The following is a 20,464-nucleotide window of genomic DNA, read 5'->3' on the forward strand; positions in this document are numbered from 1 at the left end:
TCACAGGGAAGTGATAGAGATGTAATTTCAGAGCGGTGTACTTGGGTTTTCTTCCTGCTGACCTCTCCAGGCCCCTTTCCCCTCCTCCACCCGCAGCTTCTGGCTAGGAAGCTGTCTGTCCTCTGTGGGTTCTGAGTTTGGGGAGAGGATTGAAGTTAGCCACCCAGAAGAGCACAGCCTACAGCTGCTGTAGCCACCAACTTCACATGGAAAAATCTGGGCTCCACGGTTCTTGGCTAGAGGCCTCTGATTCGGGCCTTACAAGTGGCTTAGGGTCGGACTCTGGCTGGAGGTCTAAATGAACAGGAGAACTTGAAGTTGACCTCAAACTATGGACTAGAGGTGCTGGGGTCTGGGAGGGGAGGGGAAATCAGAGGGAAGAAAGAGCTTCTGTGCCTCCTGTGCCGAGGGCAGACCAGGCCCTGGTATCTCTTCTCCCAGTATATGGGGCACTGTCGCCCCAACATAAGGGGACTCCCAAACTGGTTTCCTCGCTCTACCTAGACCCCACCAAAGACCATGTGGCCTAGACTGCCATGTCACCAACACTCTGTTCGCTGAGATGTGAGGGCCCTAAAGCAACTGACACTTCTTTCCCATACCCCCTGTGTTTATTTTGCCACCAAACTGGAAGTTCTTCCTTTACAGGCAACTTGTCATCTTACCTCTCCATTCACATCCAGCAGATTAGTTCAGACGTAAGTCCCCACTTAACCAACTGCCACAGCATCCAGCTTCCCCCCTCCTATATGTGACACCAGCTTGGAGGAAGAGGAGCCTCCCAGACCAGACTTTCCTGTCCTTTCGCTCTTATAAGCCTTCCCCGGCTCACCTATGTGATCAAGCCTAGATGCCTAGATCCTCGAGGATCTTCTTGCTGTCTCACTTGACAAACATCAGTGCTGCTTTTGAGCCTTTCTGCCTCCTTGGACCTTCGTTCTCTTCAGTCTTGCCCATCATCCTCCTGAGAAGCCAAGAGTCCAAACAGGAATCTGCATTAGCAGGGAAGAAAGCAGGTACTGGGTGCACAGGTATGCAAGCCCTATTGTGCCCTTGATTTTCTAAGATTCCTCCTGGCCTTTCTTCTTTGCACTTGCTGTCTCCTTGACTTCCATTTTATTTCTTTTCTTTATAATTTTAAATTCCAGTCTAGTTAACATACAGTGTTAAATTAGTTTCAGGGGTACAATATAGTGATTCAACAGTGCTATACATTGCTCAGTGCTCACTGTGATAAGTGTACTCTTTTTTTTTTTTAATTTTTTATTTGATGTTTATTTTTGAAGGAGAGAGAGGCAGAGCATGAGTGGGGGAAGTGCAGAGAGAGAGGGAGACACAGAATCCAAAGCAGGCTGCAGGCTCTGAGCTGTCAGCACAGAGCCTGACACGGGGCTCGAACCCACGAACTGTGAGATCGTGACCTGAGCCGAAGTCGGATGCTTAACCGACTGAGCCACCCAGGCACCCTGTGATAAGTGTACTCTTAATCTCCACCTAGTTCACCCATCCCCCCACCCACCTCCCCTCTGGGAACCATCTGTTCTCTATAGTTAAAAGAGTCTGTTTTTTGGTTTGTCTTTTTTTTCCCCCTTTGTTCATTTGTTTCTCAAAATTGCACATATGAGTGAAATCAAATGATATTTGTCTTTCTCTCACTTATTTACCATATATTCTAGATCCATGTGTGTTGTTGGAAATGGCAAGATTTCATTGTTTTTTCTGGATGAATAATATACCAATGTATATGTATACCACTTCTTCATCCATTCATCTATTGATGGACACCTAGTCTGCTCCGTATCTTGGCTATTGTAAATAATGCTACAATAAACATAGGGGTGCACACATCCTTTTGAATTAGTGCTTTCGTATTCTTTGTAGTAGTGGAATTACTGGATCATATAGTAGTTCTATTTTTAATTTTTTAAGGAACTTCCATACTGCTTTCCACAGTGGCTGCATGAGTTTGCATTCTCACCAACAGGGACGATGGGTTCCTTTTCCTCTACGTCCTTTCCTTGTTTCTTGTGTTTTTGACTTTAGCAATACCGACAGGTGTGAGGTGAGATCTCATTGTGGTTTTGCTATGCATTTTCCTGATGATGAGTGATGCTGAGCATCTTTTCATGTATTTGTTGACCATCTGGATGTCTTTGGAGAAATGTCTGCTCATGTCTTCTATTTTTTTAACTAGATTATTTTTTTGGTGTTGTATCAGTTCTTTAGATTTCATTTTCATTGTCTCCATGTATTTTTTTAATTTCCTCTTTGATTTCTTGGTTGACCCATTCATTGTTTAATAGCATGTTATTTAACCTCCATGTACTTGTGGTCTTTCCAGATTTTTTCTTGTGGTTGGTTTCTAGTTTCATAGTGTTGTTGTTAGAAAAGATACTAAAAAGACTTTGATGTTTTCAAGTTTGTTGAGACTTGTTTTGTGGCCTAATATGTGATCTGTTCTGGAGAATGTTCCATGTGCACTTGAAAAGAATGTATTCTGCTGTTTTAGGACGGAATGTTCTGACTATACATGTTAAATCCATCTGGTCCAATGTGTCATTCAAAGCCACTGTTTTCGTATTGATTTTTTGTTTAGATGATCTGTCCATTGGTGTGAGGGTTAAAGTCCCCTACTATTATTGTATTACTATTGATCATTTATGTTTGTTATTAACTGCTTTATGTACTTGGGTCCTCGCATGCCAGGTGCATAAATATTTATAATTGTTATATTTTCTGGTTGGATTATCCCATTTATGATTATATCATGTCCTCTTACATTTTCTGTCATAACCCACATCCAGGCCATCAGCAAATCCTGTCATTATTCCTTTAGAATCTATCCAGAATCTGACCACTTCTCTGTTTCTACCACTAACACTTTTTTTTTTTTTTAATGTTTTCTTATTTATTTTTGAGATAGTGAGAGTGCAGGGGAGGGACAGAGAGGGAGAGAGAATCCCAAGTAGGCTCTGTGCTATCAGCACAGAGCCCAAATTAGGGCTTGAACTCACAAACTGTGAGATCATGACCTGAGCCGAAATCAAGAGTCAGACGATGGGGTGCTAAGGTGGCTCAGTTGGTTAAACATCTGACTTCTGCTCAGGTCATGATTTCACAGTTCATGAGTTCGAGCCCCACATCGGGTTCTGTGCTGACAGCTCAGAGCCTGGAGCCTGCTTCGGGTTCTGTATCTCCCTGTCTTTCTGCCCCTCCCCTGCCCATGCTCTGTCTCTCTCTCTCAAAAATAAACATGTAAAAAAAATTTTTAAAGAGTCAGATGCTTAACCTACTGAGCCACCCAGAGGCCCCTACCACTAACACTTTGGAACAAGCTACTATCATCTCTCACACCTCTTTCTGCTTCCTTCCACATCTTCTTTTCTTCCTCCACTCTTGTTCACCTTCAGCCTATTTCCAACACAATAGAGATCCCCTTAACACACAAATCTCATTATGTCAGTCACAACCTTCCATTGGCTCTTAATTCATTCAGAGTTAAAGCCCAGATCCTTAAAGTGGCCTCCAAGGTCCTTGTGCTGTGGCCCCTATCCTCCTCTCTAACCTCACCACTTGCCATTCTTGTTCCAGGCTTCTTAAACTCACCACATTTCTGCCTCAGGACCTTTGCACTTGCTGGTTCTTTTGTCTAAAATATTCTTCCTTTAGGTAGGTTCATGTTGTCTCCTCTCTTCAGAGGGGGCTTCCCTAAGCACTCTACCTAAATAGCAGCCCTCACTACTCTCTATTCTCCTATGCGGCCTCATTCTCATAGCACTGATCACCATTTCACATATTTTTGTTTGTCTCCTTGCTTATCATCTCTCTTTCCCTAATGCGTTAGAACAGGGACTTGTTTTGTTCACTGCTCTATATCCAGTGCCTCTATAGAGGAGTGTGTGGCATGTAGTAGGCATCTCATAAATGCTTGTTGAATGGAGGGATGGATGAACAAATTACTCAGTCTATTGCTTATCTCCTAAACTAGGTTCTAAGTACCTTAAGGGTAGATGCCCCCACCTTATCATCTCTGTGCTCTAATGTGAACTTATAAACACAACATATGTACAGTGACTGAAACAATTTGTATTATGTAGAAACCAGCTTAAACAAGCACAAGTTGACTAGGTACTGGAAATGCTGGAATTCAAGAGAGCAGAGTTCCCAGCCAGGCTGTCATTAAAGAGCTGTGTGGTCTGGGAAAACCTGTCTTATATGGGCCTCTGTTTTCTCATCTGAAAGGCAAGCCTTAGACTAGATTTTGAAATCCCAGTCAGCCTTGAATTTTTGTGGTTGTAAATTTAGGGTAATTGCATATTCACTTGACAAATGTTTTTGGTTTTTTTTAATATTTATTTTTGAGAGAGACAGACAGACAGAATGCAGGCAGGGGAGGGGCAGAGAGAGAGGGAGACACAGAATCCAAAGCAGGCTCAAGGCTCTGAACAGTCAGCACAGAGCCTGACGCAGCACACAGAGCCTGACGCAGGGCTTGAACTCGTGAACCACAAGATCAGGACCTGAGCTGAAGTCAAATGTTTAACCAACTGAGTCACCCAGGCACCCCAACCACTTGACAAATGTTTACTGAACTGGGTTCCAGGAACTAGTTGGGGGTAAAAAAAAAAAAAAAAAAATCTCGATCTCTAGAGCTCCCAGACTGAAGGAACAAAACAAAATAGGGTCAGCTCAGCCACAGCAACTGAGTATTAAAGAGGCAGAGAAGCATGCCCTGAGGAAGGGCTTTCTAAGCCAAAGAAATGGCTGTACAAAGGCAGGAGGCATGGAGACAAAGAATTGTTGGAGCCAAATGGCTTTTGTATGCAGAGAGCTATGCCCTGCATCCCACAAAGCTGAAATCTATTCCAGCCAGGGGAACATTCACAACTGGAAAACAGCCAGATGGGACAGGCCCAGAGCCTAAACTGTTCAAATTTAGGAAAGGACCCAGCAAGTTCTCTCAGGGCTTCCTGTGAGATCTGACTTTTTCCTCATTGGTCTGTGACGCCTCCAAGGCCACCCACATGGTTTCCACCTCCCCAGCTCACGACAGACCCAAGTCTGGGCACAAAAGGCAGACCAATTTTTGGTATTTTGTTGGTACTTGGTTGGATTTGGGGGAAAGGGCAAGTTCTAACCGCAGATCAGGCGCCCAGAGTGGGGTAGGGCAGTTGCCCCCAGCATGACCCGACCTAGTCTAGTAGTTGAAGTGCCCTTGTTACCAAGCTTGCTGAGTGGGGGGCTAGACTGGAACTTGCTCCACTCTCATTGGTCAGCAGAGAAGTGCCACGGAGGAACCCTTGTTGCCAGAGGCATGAACGAGAGCCCATTGGTCAGGACACCTCACAATGGCCCCGGCAGCGCACAGGATTCTTCCGATTGGTTCGCTGTCTGCCTCGGGAGACCCCCTGTTGCCTCGACGCCCAGCAGGCTCCTTGGTGCCCTGGAAAGAGCGTTTCCCAAGCCCACCCCCGTTCCCCATTGGCTGTCGTGGGGGCCGCCGCCATCTAATGACGGAGGCGCAAAGCACCCGTGGGCGCGCTCTCTGCGGCAGGATCTAGTCCCGCGGGAGGGCGACCCTGCCGGGACTACAGGTGCCGAAGCTGAGTGCAAGACTCAGGCGCCCGGCACTCTTGCGGAGGACCCCCGTTCTCCCTCGGGACCTGGTCTGGAGCCCAGCCCGGACCTGCCCTCGGGGAGCTCTGCACCTCCAACCTGGAACCCAACCCAAAAGGCCCTAGTAAGTTCGAAGCACCCACGCGGCGTGTGAACCCGCTCAGGGCAGACGGAGAGGGGAATCGCAACTGTTGTGTGTGCGGCCCGCGCCTCCATTTGCTTCTCGCCTTAATCGTTTATCCACCGATTATTGGCTCCTTTATTTGGCATTCGGGGTCCACCTCGGTGCCACCTCTCCAAACCCTTCGTTCCAACGGTGTTGGGAAGTCCCGCGCCGCAAAGAATTCCGATTGAGATCCGAACGGAGGAGTGGCAGGGACGGGGGTGAAACCCCTGTGGGACAATGTTCTACTATCCCAACGTGCTTCAGCGCCACACCGGCTGCTTCGCCACCATCTGGTAAGGGCAGGGCCCTGCGCGCCGGGAGGGGCACCCAGGGATCCCAGCCTGACACCCCCTCCCCACCGTCCATTCACACCCCCGACCCCTCCAGGCTGGCAGCGACGCGTGGCAGCCGGCTGGTGAAGCGTGAGTACTTGAAGGTGAACGTGGTGAAGACCTGGTAAGGCCCAGGAAGGGGAGGAGCGGCCGGGCCTGTGCGGGCAGGGTGGCAGGGCAACTGGATGGATCCGGTTCGCCAGGCTACGGGGTTGGTCCTTGGCGCAGGGGTGAGTAGGGCGTTTTGTACCCCCAGCGAGGAAATCCTCGATTACGTGCTGGTAAGAGTGCAGCCCCCGCTGCCCGGTCTACCGCGGCCCCGCTTCTCCCTGTATCTCTCAGCCCAGCTGCAGATTGGCGTGATCCGGGTCTACTCCCAGCAATGCCAATACCTCGTAGGTAAGTCCGGGAAGGCTCGGAGATGGGGCAGAGCTGAGTGGCCCTCGGCGAGGCGGGCTCTATACCTTGCCCTCCCTGCCCACAGAGGACATCCAGCACATTCTGGAGCGCCTGCACCGTGCCCAGCTGCAGATCCGCATTGATATGGTAGAGACTGACCTGTGAGTGCCCCCCTGGGACCGGCCCGTTAAGCTTTTTTTTTTTTTTTTTTTAATTTTTAAAATCTTTTTTGAGAGAGAGAGCACGTGAGCAGGGGACAGGCAGAGAGAGAGACACACACAGAATCTGAAGCAGGCTCCAGGCTCTGAGCTGTCAGCACAGAGGCCAACACGGGGTTCAAACTCACCAGCTGTGAGATCATGACCTGAGCCACCCGACACCCCCCACCCCTGCCCTTCAGCCTTTAGAGGGCAACCGTAGCCCTCTGCCTCGGTACCTGACAGCCCACACTCTCTCTCAGACCCAGCCTGCTGCTTCCTAACCGCCTGGCCATGATGGAGACCCTGGAAGATGCTCCAGACCCCTTTTTTGGAATGATGTCTGTGGATCCCACACTTCCCAGCCCCTTCAATATCCCTCAGGTAGGGCTCCCCAGAGACAGCTCAGGGGGACTGTCGTGGTGGACCCACCCAGACAAAACCCATTCCACTTGTCTATTCAAGGCCAACTTAGAGGCAGCTCTTATCCGAACTTTTTCCACACAGTTCCCACTGCCAAGGCTCTAATCCAGGCCCTCATTGTTTCTCAGCCCTGGGTTTCCCTATGTCCTCCTCTATCCACACTCTAACACCTCTACAGCTTAATATAATGCTACTTCCTTCCTTCCTTCAGACACCTCCTGTGGCTCCCCACTGCAGATAGAGTACTAGCATTAGAGCTCTCCATGCCCAGGTCTAGAACTAGCTTCCGTCTCTTAGCATATCGCTTAAGCATCTTTGGCTCCCAGACACTGGTCTGGCCCCCATGTCCCAAAGATGCCATGTTCACTTCTTTGCTTGTGCTGTTTCCCTAGTCCATAAGGGTCATCCTCATTTTCTACTAGTTAAGTCTTACACATCCTTAACAGACCTGGCTCAAATAGTATCCTTTTCTATGAGACTTTATCACTGGCCAGAACCAAATGTTGTTTTGGAACTCAGCGCATCGCTAAGGGGCTTGTTTCACCCTTCGTGTTGACTCTTGCCCAGGTCCTGTACAAACCTGTCATCATGTTGGACCATAAGCTCCTTAAGACCAGGAATCTTTTCTGTTCCTTTGTCCCCAACAACACTTGACATAAGGGTGCAGTGCTTCGTGTACAGACAGATGGACAAAGAGTAGATAATGGCAGGAATGGGAGGAAAGGCGTGCATATGGTGAGTGAGTTCACCGCATACAACTGTCAGTGCCACAGGGCTTAGGCATGAAGGAATATTTTCGTCCATTGTCTGAATAAGGTTGTGGAAGTGAGAAAACAGCAGCTAAAGATGAACCCTTCCTTTTGTCCCCAATCTTCCCCAAAGATTCGACACCTTCTTGAGGCTGCAACCCCAGAGAGACTTCTTGAGGAGGTCCCTCCTGAAGTCCCTATGGAGCCAACGAAGCCAGGTGAGCAGAGAGGGTTCTTTCCGGGGAGAGGCATAGGAAGGCCCCAAAACTGAAGAAATGACCATCATTGAGCTTCTCTTAAGAGCCATGCCTTTTGTGTAACCTCATCTCTGCCTCACAGGAGTCCTATGAGATCAGAATCTTACCCCTTTTTACAGAGGAGGAAAGTGAGGCCCCTAGTGGTTAAGCAGCATAGTCAGGGTCAGATTGGCAGTGACTGGCCTGGGCCTGACCAGAACCCAGGTTGACTTGATTGTAGAGTCCATGTTTTTGCCTCACCACATGGGGTGGGAACATGGAAAGAAGTAGAGGGGCTGGGGTGACTTTCCTGCCCCCCCAGACAGGATCCCGGTCACTGTGCTGCCCCCAGAGGCCATCACCCTCCAAGAGCCAGAGCCCATACGCATGCTGCAGATTGAGGTGAGTTGTACCCCTACAGTGTGGCCTGAGGCCTGCCTCTGGCGGCCCAGCCCACCTTGCATTTATCCACTCCTGTCTGCCCCGAGTCCTCCCTTCTTGTTTCCATTTCACCACTCCCTGCCCCTGTTCCTTGAGCGCCCAGTGGGCCTCCTGCTGCCTTTCAGACCCAGTCTCCTAGATCCACTTGCCTTTTTCAGAAATGGAACTGTGTCCTCTTTCCCTGCTCCTTACTCTCCCTCTTTGGACAGGGTGAACGGGACCTTCCAGAGGTCAGCCGGCGAGACTTGGAGCTGCTGATTGCCGAGGAAGAAGAAGCTATCTTATTAGAGGAACGTGAAGGTAGGCCTATCTGGCTGCGTAGGGCCCGTGTGGCACTGGATGGTCAGAGCCCTGACATGGGCAGTCTGGGCCTGGGCAGTGCTCCTGTCTCCTCTCTTCTGTGCTCTGAGACCTGATCTTCTCTCTGCAGAGTACAAGGAGGAGCCCCGGGCCCTGGAGGGAGACACCATATTACCCTCGCTTTCACCTCCAGCTCTTGCACAGTAAGGGCAGGACCCTCTGGGCCAGGTAGGGGGTCAGTGCTGGGAGGGGTGTCTTCATTTCTCGCCCATTTTCCCTCAGGGTGGAAGGGGCAGCAGAGCCACTTCCGGTCCCAGTCCCCGAGGAACCGAAGCCAGCAGCCTGGGAGCCCGAGGCCCTACTTACTGGTGAGTGCCCATCGTGCCTGTACAGCTACTGCACACAAGGGCCCTGGATTCCAACTTGCTGAAGGGAGGCCTTCTAGCTGGTGGCTGGGTGGCTGTAAGGGCAAAGGCTGTGTGGCAGAGCCGGGACCTAGAATGTTTTTGCAGAGGTGACTCCTCCACCGGAGCTGCGTCTGCCAGCCCCTCCCAGCCCAGAGGTGAGTAGTGCCCCTTCCAAGTCTCTTCCCCTCCCAGAGCTGCTCATCTGTATTTGGCTTCCCCAAGCCCTGGGCCACTGCTAGCCTGCCTGGGCCTTTGGGCAAATGGATAAAAGGTACCCCTGCTCACACTCCATTTATCTAGACTGCCCTTCTCAGCTGGGCCCCTCACATGAGGTTGGAACTGCATGTACTCAGAGGCCGTGTCCAGCTCTTTCTCGGGGCACCTCTGGGGTGGGGATATGGGGCTTGTACTACTAAGGTGGTGGGAAAGGGAATCATGGGTAGCCTTGCCCCCACTTCCCCTCCAACTCAGCAGAGGAGGCCCCCAGTTGCCCCATATCCTGGGGGCCCACCTGCTCGTCGCCGTCGCCGCCGCCAGTTACTGTTCTGGGACAAGGAGACTCAGATTTCCCGGGAGAAATTCCGGGAACAACTGCAAACCAGAGCCCACTGCTGGGAGTGTGTGAGTGCAGCCTAGGCTCTGCTGGGGATGGAGGGAGGCAGGGCAGGCCTGGGGCAACGCATGCTGGGCCTTCTAAACTCTGGGGGGATGGGGGGCTACACAGGGAACAATCCCCAAAGTGCACGTGTTCCGGGGGTTTGCACGTACACAGCTCTGTGTTCCTTGAGTGACCCCACCTAGCATATCCACAGGCCCCAGTTAGTAGTGAGTGGGGCAGGCAGGGGCATGAACCTGAGAGTTGGAAGGTCAGAGGCCTTGGAACAAAGTATTGCAAAGAAGTGGAGGAGGGGCGGTGAGGAGTGGCTCCCTCCTAACTGGGCTTCTGGCCCTCCTTGCCATGCAGCCAAAGGCGCAGCCTCCTGAGAGGACCATCAGAAGCCCCACGGAGCTATTCCGAACCCCAACTCACTGTAAGGAGCGGTGGGAGTTGGCATGTGGGATCTTCTGAACCCATTCCTCACTTGGTGTTCCTCACACCTCAGACCCCACCCCCACTGCCCACCCCCCTCCCCAGCTGGCTGGTTACCCCCAGAACTGCTGTCTTTCTGGACCCGCTGTGCCCAGCCACCCCCAGAAGCACTCAGGCGAAGGCCACCCCTGGAGGCTGAGGAGGAAAGGAGGAGGACTGAAGCTCTGAGCGATATTGAGGTAACTGCACCCTTCCTCCTTCGTGAAGAGGCTGCCTTCTCCACCCCCCATGGGAACTATTGGTGCTGGGTCCGTCCCCTAGTGCAGGCCGGTTCAGGGCTGGGACTGCTTCACCCTACCCCAGGTGTTTCTGACACTCGGGGTCTTAGTTCTCGCTCTCCCACCCCCAGGTCCTGAGAGAGGCCCAGGAGCCCAGCGGGCCCCTCATGCTGTCTTCAGGTAGGTACCTGGAGAAGGGAGAGGACCACCACCCCAGCCCCTGTTCCGGAGAACTGGTACCCCAATGCTCTTATTAGAAGGGAGTGATTAACATGAGGGAGCATAGATCTCTTCAGCTCTCCCACTGGGCACTTTTAATAAGTCACTGCACAGCCACGGCATCTGGGTCAACCAGGTGGCCTCAAGGTCCCGATTGCTCAGATCTAAGCAGATCCACTCACCACCTCCCCCTCCCCCAACAGAACTCTCTCTAGAAGCGGCCGAGGAGGAGAAGACCCGCATCAGCCTCATCCCTTCAGAAGAACGGTGGTAAGCCACCAGCCCCGGCGAACTCAAGTATTCCCCTTGTTTCTGTCACAGCTGCCACCTTCCCTGTTCCACCTGACTCCCATGTTCTCCCAGGGCCTGGGCCGAGGCAGAGCAGCCAGAGGCCCCTGCACTGCCTGTGGTACCCGAACTCCCTGAAGTGCCTATGGAGTTGCCTTTGGAGCTGCCCCTGGAGCCCGAGCTGCTGTCGCTGGAGGCTGTGTATAGGTATCAGGGAGACAGACAGTGTCTCGGTGGGGCGGGCCCAGGCTGAGACTTCAGCTGACAGTCCTTGATCCCTACAGGGCAGTGGCACAGGAGCTGCAGGCCAACAGGGAGCCTGATTTCAGCAGCCTGGTGTCCCCTCTCAGCCCTCGCAGGGTGGCTGCCCGGGCCTTCTATCTGCTACTAGGTGAGTGTGGGCACGAGGTGCAATGTGGGGGACGAGGACACACAGGCCCTATGCAGAGTCCCCCTGACTGGCCCTGTCTTCTCCCCTTGAGCAGTGCTTGCAGCACAACAGATCCTTCGCGTGGAACAAGAGAAGCCGTACGGGCGCCTCCTGATGCAGCCGGGGCCCCGATTCCACTGCGGTTAGAACTAATTCACAAGCTGCCAGGATACTGGTTACATTAAATATGTCTTGCCTGCCTCATTTCTGAACATCTATCTCCGTGCTTCCTGCTGTCAGAGCTACTGTTTTTCAAGCAGAAATTGAACTGCCTTTATTAGGGTAGGATGTCAAGCCTTCATTCGTGTTGTTCCACAGCAGAACAGATCCAGAGACGCCTCTGCAGGGCAGCGGGCAGGGCTGAGACTCCAAATGGCTACGAGGCCCAGAATCTTTGGTAAGGCACGAGCTGCCCTGGGCTGAGAGGTGCTCTTGGGGTCTGGGCAGGCTCTGTTCTCTCTGGCCCGGCTGCAGCTCAGTCTAGGTGAGGCCTAGGACGGCCTGGAGCTCCCGAGCTTTGTCACCAGGCAACGAGCCCAGTGCTGAGTGGAAGCTGTCGGTGTGCTGTCTGGCCAAGAATGTCAGGAGCAGCAGCAATGCGGCCTTGGTATCTGGGTGGAAAGTGCAGAGGGAGAGATCCCGCAAGGACTGGCCCTCCCCCAGCTGCCCCAGGCCCTGTGACCCCTGGCCCTGCCCACTACTGCCACCCTCACCTGGTGGGATCTTATTGTCGGCCAGAATGAGGCTGCAGATGCGCAGGAGCTCAGGAGCCACATCTACAACCTGTGAGAAAAGAAAGGCTGACTTAAGGGTGGCAGCACCCTTGGGCCCGGGTCCAGGGGGGCAGTGGTAGAGACCAAAGAGAGGGAGAATCTCCCACCAGGGATACTTTGAGTGTGATACCAATTCACATCCAAGACAACTGTGAAACATGAGAAGGACCCAAGAAACATGGTAGTAGTAATTGTTTTTTTTTGAAGGAGACAGGATTGTGACCAAAGAGGAATGAAGTTAAGAACAAAAGAATCCCCTGGTTTCTCTTCAGATCTATTAAGTCTTTCACCTTTTATTTTAAAGAAAGACCAAAAGAATCCCAGACACTTGGGAGCTCCACCAACAGAAGAGTCTCTAGAGAAGCAATGGAACAGGAGTCCAAACCTAGCTGGTCAGTTCAGACGAATTCAGGAAGCAGGGCTGCTCTAATTGGAAGGGATGGTGGGGCAGCCCAGGGATACCCACGCCCCATGAGCATCCTGACGGAGCCCTGGTATAGGAAGTTAGCCTAGGGAAGCTGTGATTTCTAGCTCCCCCCAGAGTGTGCAAATGGCCAGGCACGATGGAGCCTCCCTAGGAAAAAGCACTAAGGAGCGTCACAGGACAGTTTAAACTGTTACTCTGCGTCAGCTACAAGCGAGGCCAATTCTGCCTGTGACGAGCAGCAAGCTCCCCTGAGGGCCGCCAGCATCAGCATTACCTGGTCAGGGCTGCTCTGGTACAGGAAGCTGAAGAGGTGTCCTATGGTGACCCATTCCTCCAAGTCCTCCTTCAGTGGCAGGGCATGCAGCAGGGCAGCCAGCACCTGGACACAGAGATGCCTCAGGCCCCTTGTTCCGCACCCTCGCACCCTCCTCAGCTTCCTGGCTGTGCCTGATGCCCCTGGGTCTCACCTGGGGTTCCGGTTTCCTTGTGGGACTGGCCATCAGCAGGCGGGCAAGTGCCCCACAGATGTTGTCACGGACGCGATCGTGGCGCTCCCGTGCCAGGAGGGGCAACAGAAGCCCCAGCAGCTTGGGGAAGTGTCTGGTTCCACAGTCAAGGAACAGGCACGCAGGCAGACCTCTCCTGTCCTCGAGTTCCAGGGATGCTCCCAACCCCACCCAGGCCCTTTCTGCAAACTAAGGATACTCCTGAGCGGGGCGGCCCCCATGTTCTGCCAGCACCCCCAGCCCAAAGATGGAATTGCTCCGCACCTCAGGGTCTGCCTCCCGGGCGGTGCTTAACAGCACAGGGAGCAGCCGAGACACAAACTGGGCTGAGGTGCCACCCAGGCCCTGAATGGACTCCGCCAGGGTCCCCACTGCAAAAGACTTCTCTGCCACTGTGCAGCCTTGCTTCTGGTGGGGGGAGGAGTGAAGTCAGCAGGGACAGAGCGAGGGGCTGGACACAGGGTGCACAGGTAGAACAGGGTTCGAAGCCAGAGCACAGAGCACTCACCGTCTTGCACAGCAGCAGTGGCAAGAAGCCGGCAAAGAAGGGGGCGAAGGCATCTCCCCCGGCTGCAGCTGCCAGGGCTGGGATGGCCTCTCCCGCATGCTCCAGCAACATGGCATCATACTCAGCCTGCGGAACCAGGTCAGGGGCTAGAGCACCAAAGCTAGCTCTGTAGCCGTGGGTGCCTCCCACAATGCCCCTTCCAAGCTGGCCATGTTTGAAACACAGCTTTTTCTCCTGGTACACCTACTCTTAGCTATCGATCCAAGCCCACCCCAATCCCCACCTGCCAGAAGCCTTTCCTGAACCTCCAATGCCTTAGTGGGAGCAGGGCTGCATCATTTGGAGCCATTACCAGCCTTTTAGTGCCCCTGGCCTCCCTAGGCCAAGCCCAGGTGCACTGTCCATCTCTGCCCTGTGCAGACTACCCGAACAGCCTGGTCCCACAGTTTGCATCCATGGCCCTCACCTGGTCCTCCTCTTCTTCCTCCTCGTCGGTGTCCTGACAAGCTATCTGCAGGAAGAGAGTTCAGCTCAGCCTGGCTCTCCTGCCCCTTCCCCTTTCCATGGAGGGGAGATAGGGGAACCTGGACCTGTAGGAGCTTCAGACTATCCCCACTTAGGGCTGAGCCATCTCCTCAGCCCACAGTCCACCCATCCTGCTCACCTTCCTTTGCAGCACCGCCTTGAGCATGTTGCAGAGCTCAGCAAGACGCCCAGGGGGCTGCAACGCGAGGGACCCGCAGCCGCGCAGCACCCCCGTCAGCGCCTCCAACACAGCCATCACCACCTGGCGCTCCCGCTCCACATTCACTGCCTGCATGTAGGACGGCACCACCCGGGCGAGGGCAGTCTGCAGAGCTGGGAACATTATTAGCTGAAGCCCCCATCAGACCCTGTCCCTCCCTCCAATCACCCCCTGCTTCCAGGGGCCCTAGCCTCCCCTGCTCACCTGCAGTGTTGGGTTCTGAGGGGCAGCTCTGACAGGCCTTGTGCAGTGCGCAGCAGAACTGACCCAGGGCCTCGTGGGCTGCCTTCCGCACGTTCAGGTGAGGGCACTGCAGGGTGAGGAGGGGCAGGATGTGCCTGCTGTGTTCATGGCCAACGCTGGGCCCTGAGCCCTTGGATCCCACCCACTCTACCAGCCCTCTCACCTCTAGCAGCTTGAATACTTCTTCAAAGACAGTCTCCATGTAGGGAAGGAAGGCCACACTGTGGACAGACATATGGCCATTGGGGAAGGAACTCCCAGGCAGGGTTCCCAGTGCTGGGGAAGGCCGAGGCTCACCTGGTGTTCACAGAGATCTCCCCCAGAGCAGCACAGGTGTCTTCCTTCTCATCGAAAAAAGCATTTTCCACGCTGTACCTAGGGTCAGGTGGGGAGGCAGCAGCCATCAGGCACCAGAAGGGGCAGATCTGGCATTGGGCCCTTGCAAAGCCAGGATTCCTCTGACCAGAATGGCAGCCCTCCGCACCCTGAGATCTCTGAGTCCTCCTCCTCTTCCTCATCCTTGTCCATGAGCTCCTCCTCTTCCTCCCCATCGCTCTCGTCAAACAAAAGGAAGGAGGCGCTTCCATCGTACTGAGGCTGGACAGAGGAGGCACAGCAGGGACTCGAGCTTAGCTGAGCCTGGGAGATAAATGCCAGTCCCGGGCTGCCCTTCCCCAACTGGCCCAGCCCACCCGTTCTCTGCTCACCACAATGCCTTCAGTGGAACGCAGTGACAGCAGCATAAGTGTGGTGATTTGTGGCAGGTGTGGCGCCAGGCCCTCACCCATGAGTCCTGATAAGGCTGCAAACAGGCTGTACCTGGGGGAGGCAGGCAGAAGCTGTACAGGCAGAAGGGGGAAGCCCAGGAAAACCCCTGATCCAGAAACAGGACAGGGTTCTCAGGTCAGGGCTGTGGATCCAGTGGATGGGCAGGAGACATGGGACAGGGGTGGGGTGAGGGCTCACTCACGTGCAGCGCCGCAAGTCAGGGTCGTCTACCTGGTCACACAGGCCCAGCCCTAGCTGGCAGCATTCCTCAGCCAGGGGCCTCATGGGCTCCCCCACTGCTCGAGCCAGCACCCCCAGTGTCTCTGTGGGGACAAGGATTTGGTTAACACTAGGATGTGAAGATGGGTCAGAGGTGTGCGAGGCCAAGACCTGGGGGACCAAAGATGGCAGCTGGGGGGTGATTCAGGAATCCCACTTGTGTTTCTAGGCACAGTGGGAAGGGTGCTTCCTTCGATGAAAAGGAAAAAACCTGTGTTGCCCGGGGGGAGATCTTTGTGAACACCTTGGCCCTTCCCCTGCACTGGGAACCTTGCCTGAGAGCCCCTTACTCACCCAGGCTCTGGATCTGCACAGGCTGAAGGTCCTCATGGCCAGTTAACAGGAATTCCCGCAGGTGCTCCATAATGGTGGGGAAGTAGGGCAGCAGGGAGGCCTGGGCAGCTGTGGCTGGGGAATGGAAGGCCAGTATCAGAGCTGGAGTGAGGACCACCGGTCCATCTGTCACGGACACCCTAGGGAAACCCTGTGCCCTGCCTCCTGCCTCCTTGTCCTCACCAATGGCCCCCAGGGCGCTCACAGCCAGCTCCTTGGCCCGGGAGCTGCTGGGATTCCTCAGAGGCTGCAGCATACATTCCATCAGCTCCGGAAGGTAGGGCTGCACTTTAGGCCCTGTAGGAAAAAGCATTCCTCTAACACCCAGGCGAGGTCTCCTACATTCTGGGGGCCCACCTCCCTCCAGGCTGACCTCTAACATCTAGCCCAGACCTCTTTGGGTGCCTGCCACACCCCTTTCTCTGCCCCAGACAGTGGTTCAGGGAGTTGCACATCCCGTCGCCTTCATCCAAAGCTACAGCTCCGTCCCCTCCCTCACATACCCGATTGCCATCACCTACCCAGGTTCTCCACGAAATTCTCCAGGGCATAACAGGCCTTGGCTAGGTGGTTTGTGTGCCCAGAAGGCACCGATTTCAGGTAGGCGAGGAGCAGTGGCATCACCTCCCCTGAATAGCTGCTGATATGGGGCTAAAAGAAGGGGAAAGGAGACCCCGAGTCAGTTCAACCGCGGGTATGCCCTCAAAGCACGCACCTAAGTGCCAATGGCAGCAGGGATGCCTGAGGAGGGGAAGCTGGCCCCTGGGAGAGGTGGGGACTCTGAAATGCTGACTGCCCATTTAGCCTTGCTGACCTGTAGGTTCTCTGAGAACTGGCCCAGGGCAAACAATGCAGCATTGCGTACAACTTGTGATGGGTCCTCCAGGCCCTTGCACACGATCTGCAGCAGTGGGGACAGCAGTCTGGGTGGGGCAGAACAAGAGAATGTAGTCTGAGGGGCAACACCAGAAAGCCCTAGGCTGGGCCATTCTCATTTCCCCTGGGAAAAAAGCTTTCTCTGTCACCAGACAGTAGGCACCACCCCTGGTCCCTATAGCTGGGGAAGCCATTTAAGTTATTTTCCAAATCAGGACGCCTTTTAGAGTGGCGGAAAGCACTACTGATAATTAAGCTCCAACAATGAGCACAGACCAGGACTGCCACGCGCTGTGTGGTGGTTCTCTCCACTGCCCAGCCTCCCTCTAGGAAAAAGGAATAGACACCTACCTCTGTCTGATGTGGTCACCAGCTCCATCGGACAGTACGGCCAGCACCAGGAGCCCGGCCTTGCGCTGGTACGGTCTTTCACTCCGCAAGGCCTCTTCCAGCATGGGCATCTAAGGGAGCAGATGGTACTCTCCAGAAACCCTGGCATAAGCCTGCCATTCCTCCGGCAACTGGCCCTCCACACCTACTAGGGCCCAAACATCTTCAGCAATGGGAGACTAGGCACACCTGGGGGTAGGGGCGCCAGAAGGGCAGAGCCACACTTACCAACAAGGGACAGAGCTTCTCAGGGGGCAAATGTAGTGCCAGCATGTCCACGACCTGAAAATGGACAGGAAGACTTTGCTGGACTCCATCTCTGCCCCACAGCTACCTAACACCCTGTTACTACCCCTGTAGCATATCTCACCTGTACAGCAAAGTGCTTGGGAGTCTCCCCCACCAGCCCAATCTCCACCTCTTCCTCTTCTGAATCCTGGTCCTCAGGATCCAGCTGGCCCAGTGGGGGCTCGGCAGCCATAATTGGGAAAAGGGTGTGTAGTAAGGGTGGCAGAAGACGATTCTTCAACAAAGCCTTGAAAGGAAGGTGGAATGGTGTCCCTGAGAATCTGCTCTCAAGATGGACTCACATTAAAAATTCTAGCCTTCTAGGCCATAAAGGGTCTAACAGAAGATTCCCAAACTCCCAGCTAGGAGCTGGGGTGAGGCGAGATCAATTTTAAATACCTAAAGATACCCAGAGATAGACAGAAAGCCCCAGCAGGGAGGGAAGGGATGGAAATGGGGGTGCACTAATGTGTGTCACAGAGTACTCACCTTGCTCTTGACTTTAACCAAGAAAGTGAGGCAGCAGAGAATACGAACACGTATTGCATCACCCAGAGCCACGTTTTTAGCCACCTGCCCAGAGACTAACTTGAATCAGAGACAGGCAAAGAAACTCGCAGCAATATAAGCAGCAGAGGCTGTGCCTGTCCCCAGCTCACCTCCAGGCAAAATGTGAGGACCTCAGAGAGGTGGGAGGTGATGATGGGCACCTCTGACTCTAGCAATTCATCCAGGGCCTCCACAGCCTCACAGGCCTTTGCCTGCCAGACAAACAAGTCATAGGGTTACCATGCTCTTCTTCAGTGGACCAGGCTGGGTGCTCCTACACTCTCCTTCCAATAGACCTCTTGCCCACATGTCCTCACCTCATCTACAGGGATCAGAGTCTGCATGGCCACAATGAGCTTGGGCACCAACATCCGCGCAAGAGGCTAGAGGACAGAAAGCATAATACGGGCTCATCTCAGGCCCCAGAAGCTGGCAGCTTCCTCAAAGCCTGGGCACAAGATGAGCCCAGGTACAGGGGATACCCACAGTATCCCCTCTCAAGTGTTAGGAAGCACAAATGGCAGAGACTCTGAAGTAGTTCTGCATCCTGCAAGAATGAGAATATGAAGACCCAAGAATAGGGAACCAAGAAAGGTGAGGACCCACATCTTACCACGTCATCGGTGCCCAGGTAAGGGGCCATGGTGGTCAGCGTGCGCAGGGAGTAAAAGAGGAGCCCAGGAGAGCCCACCTCACCAAGGGTCTCATTCAGAAGCCGAAGAAGCTCCCAGTGGTGGGGTTGGAAGGCCTCAGGCCAGGAGGTCACCACCACACTTAGCAGCAAAAGGCCCATCTGTTCAGGAGTAGGGGACGAGAGGAAAGCTTACATGGTCTATCCAGCTTCTCGGTCCCTCCATCCCTCCCGCCCACCGACAATGTGCTAATACCTCTCTCTCTGGTATGTGAGGGCTGTGGGTACTGTGCTGAAGAAGTTGCATGAGCTGAGGCCAGGCCTCCAGGCCTTCCTTTTGAAAAATGGTGGCTGAGAGCTGGGCCAGGCTAAGGCTCACAGAGTGCCTGCAAATAGGAGAGATACCCCCACCACCCCCAATCATCCTCCAGTACCCTCCCCAGCACACGCTGGGCCTGCCTCAATGGGCTGGCCAGGAAAGAAACCTTCAAGTGTGGGCAGAGTGTTTGCCAAGTTGGGACACATAAGACCACTAGTGGCTAACAGGGAGACCAGCAGCATGGTGGGTATGTGATCTGGTGAGCCGGGTTTCATGCAGACTGAATTTCAGTTCTGTTCTTCTAAATAGGATATGGCAGACCATCACAGCCCATTCTTATGAAGTTTAGTCTTCAACATGGCCTTAGAACACTTGCTCCACCCTTGGTCTAGAACTGAAATCTTCCCTTCTCCCTGCCCCAGGCCCTGCCTGGAGCTGAAAGACAAGGCAGAAACCCAAACAGGGTCTCAGTAGGGGGTCAGTCAGGATCCCAAGAGGAGGCAGGTAGGCACTTACTGGGTCTCTCTCTGGAAGGCCGACAGGACCAGGGACTTGAGGCTGGAACACAGGTGACAGGTGTTGGCACTTGGCCGGCCCAGGAGCCGCCTCCGCCTGGCCCCGCCCCGCCCCTGGCCCTGCCCACCTCTCCCGATGCTCAGCTGTCAGCCGTCGCCAGTGGGTGCTCAGTCGTCTGCGGGTCAGCACTGCCGCGAACTGGCGGATCTGGGACGAGGAAGCACGCACGTGAGGGTTTGGGCAGGAAGGTGCTGAACGGGCCGCAGGGGGCAAGCTGGGGGCGTGACCAGTGGCGTACTATGGGACGCTCAGCGGGAAGTAGCAGGAGCCTCACCTGAGGATCGGCCGCGGAGGCCAGCAGGTCGCAGAGCGCGGGCAGGGCGGCCGGGTCCCGAAGAACGGTCTGGAGCTGCTCAGTGGCCTGGCGGATAGTTTGGGGGTCAGAGTAGGGCTTTTCCCGCAACCTCCCGCTCGCCCCGGCCGGGTCTACCCTGTCCATACCCGGCGGATACGCTCGGTGTCCGGCAGCAGCAGCTCCCGCAGGATCTGCTCTAGGCCGGCGGGCCCCATGGCAGCAGCCGAAGAGCCGCTACTGGGTCGGGAGGGGGGAGGGACAGCACGTGGAGGCCCCGAAACCCATTTCCGGCGGAAAGGGCGTTGCTCCGAGCCCCTCCCGTCACCAGGGTGATTCAACTCGCTTCCCACCCGGAGCTCCGGCTTTGCCACTTCCGTTGGCCTCAGCGCCGGCTGAGCAGCGGAAACAGGCCCTGGCAGTGACGGTTCCCCCAGTCGAGAGTTCCCA

General features: G+C 54.3%; 2 protein-coding genes across 5 annotated transcripts; one reads left to right on the forward strand and one right to left on the reverse strand.

Annotated features, from left to right (window-relative positions):
* The first annotated feature begins 93 nt into the window (after nt 1-93).
* On the forward strand, nt 94-11,715 carry REC8 (REC8 meiotic recombination protein). 4 transcript variants are annotated; one of them, XM_058738619.1, is made up of 20 exons: nt 94-1,031; nt 5,280-6,075; nt 6,170-6,238; nt 6,371-6,513; nt 6,599-6,674; nt 6,974-7,094; nt 8,016-8,100; nt 8,441-8,520; nt 8,769-8,859; nt 8,990-9,062; nt 9,142-9,227; nt 9,372-9,421; nt 9,738-9,887; nt 10,231-10,297; nt 10,402-10,535; nt 10,706-10,754; nt 10,997-11,063; nt 11,157-11,288; nt 11,366-11,472; nt 11,567-11,715. In XM_058738619.1, exons 2-20 carry the CDS (start codon nt 6,020-6,022, stop codon nt 11,656-11,658), a joined length of 1,728 nt encoding a protein of 575 aa, XP_058594602.1. In that variant the 5' UTR covers nt 94-1,031; nt 5,280-6,019; the 3' UTR covers nt 11,659-11,715. The 4 variants fall into 4 exon arrangements, with proteins under 4 accessions (XP_058594602.1, XP_058594603.1, XP_058594604.1 ...); XM_058738620.1 differs by having other exon boundaries at nt 94-6,075; nt 9,741-9,887; XM_058738621.1 differs by lacking the exon at nt 10,997-11,063 and having other exon boundaries at nt 94-6,075; nt 11,115-11,288.
* Nucleotides 11,716-11,757: 42 nt separating this feature from the next.
* On the reverse strand, nt 11,758-20,453 carry IPO4 (importin 4). Its single transcript, XM_058738614.1, has 30 exons — nt 20,164-20,453; nt 19,997-20,083; nt 19,790-19,869; nt 19,663-19,704; nt 19,084-19,213; nt 18,810-18,989; nt 18,514-18,579; nt 18,307-18,408; nt 18,137-18,220; nt 17,730-17,894; nt 17,588-17,641; nt 17,321-17,430; nt 16,908-17,016; nt 16,615-16,744; nt 16,277-16,390; nt 16,055-16,168; nt 15,684-15,804; nt 15,421-15,532; nt 15,198-15,310; nt 15,011-15,088; nt 14,877-14,934; nt 14,675-14,780; nt 14,390-14,583; nt 14,192-14,236; nt 13,726-13,851; nt 13,417-13,625; nt 13,179-13,311; nt 12,986-13,090; nt 12,225-12,294; nt 11,758-12,122 (listed from the first exon to the last, which is right to left on the reverse strand). The coding sequence occupies exons 1-30, from the start codon at nt 20,230-20,232 to the stop codon at nt 11,992-11,994; spliced, it is 3,237 nt and encodes a 1,078-aa protein (XP_058594597.1). The 5' UTR covers nt 20,233-20,453; the 3' UTR covers nt 11,758-11,991.
* Nucleotides 20,454-20,464: the final 11 nt, after the last annotated feature.

This window comes from Neofelis nebulosa, chromosome 7 (genome assembly GCF_028018385.1).
Source record: "Neofelis nebulosa isolate mNeoNeb1 chromosome 7, mNeoNeb1.pri, whole genome shotgun sequence".
NCBI lineage: Eukaryota > Metazoa > Chordata > Mammalia > Carnivora > Felidae > Neofelis > Neofelis nebulosa.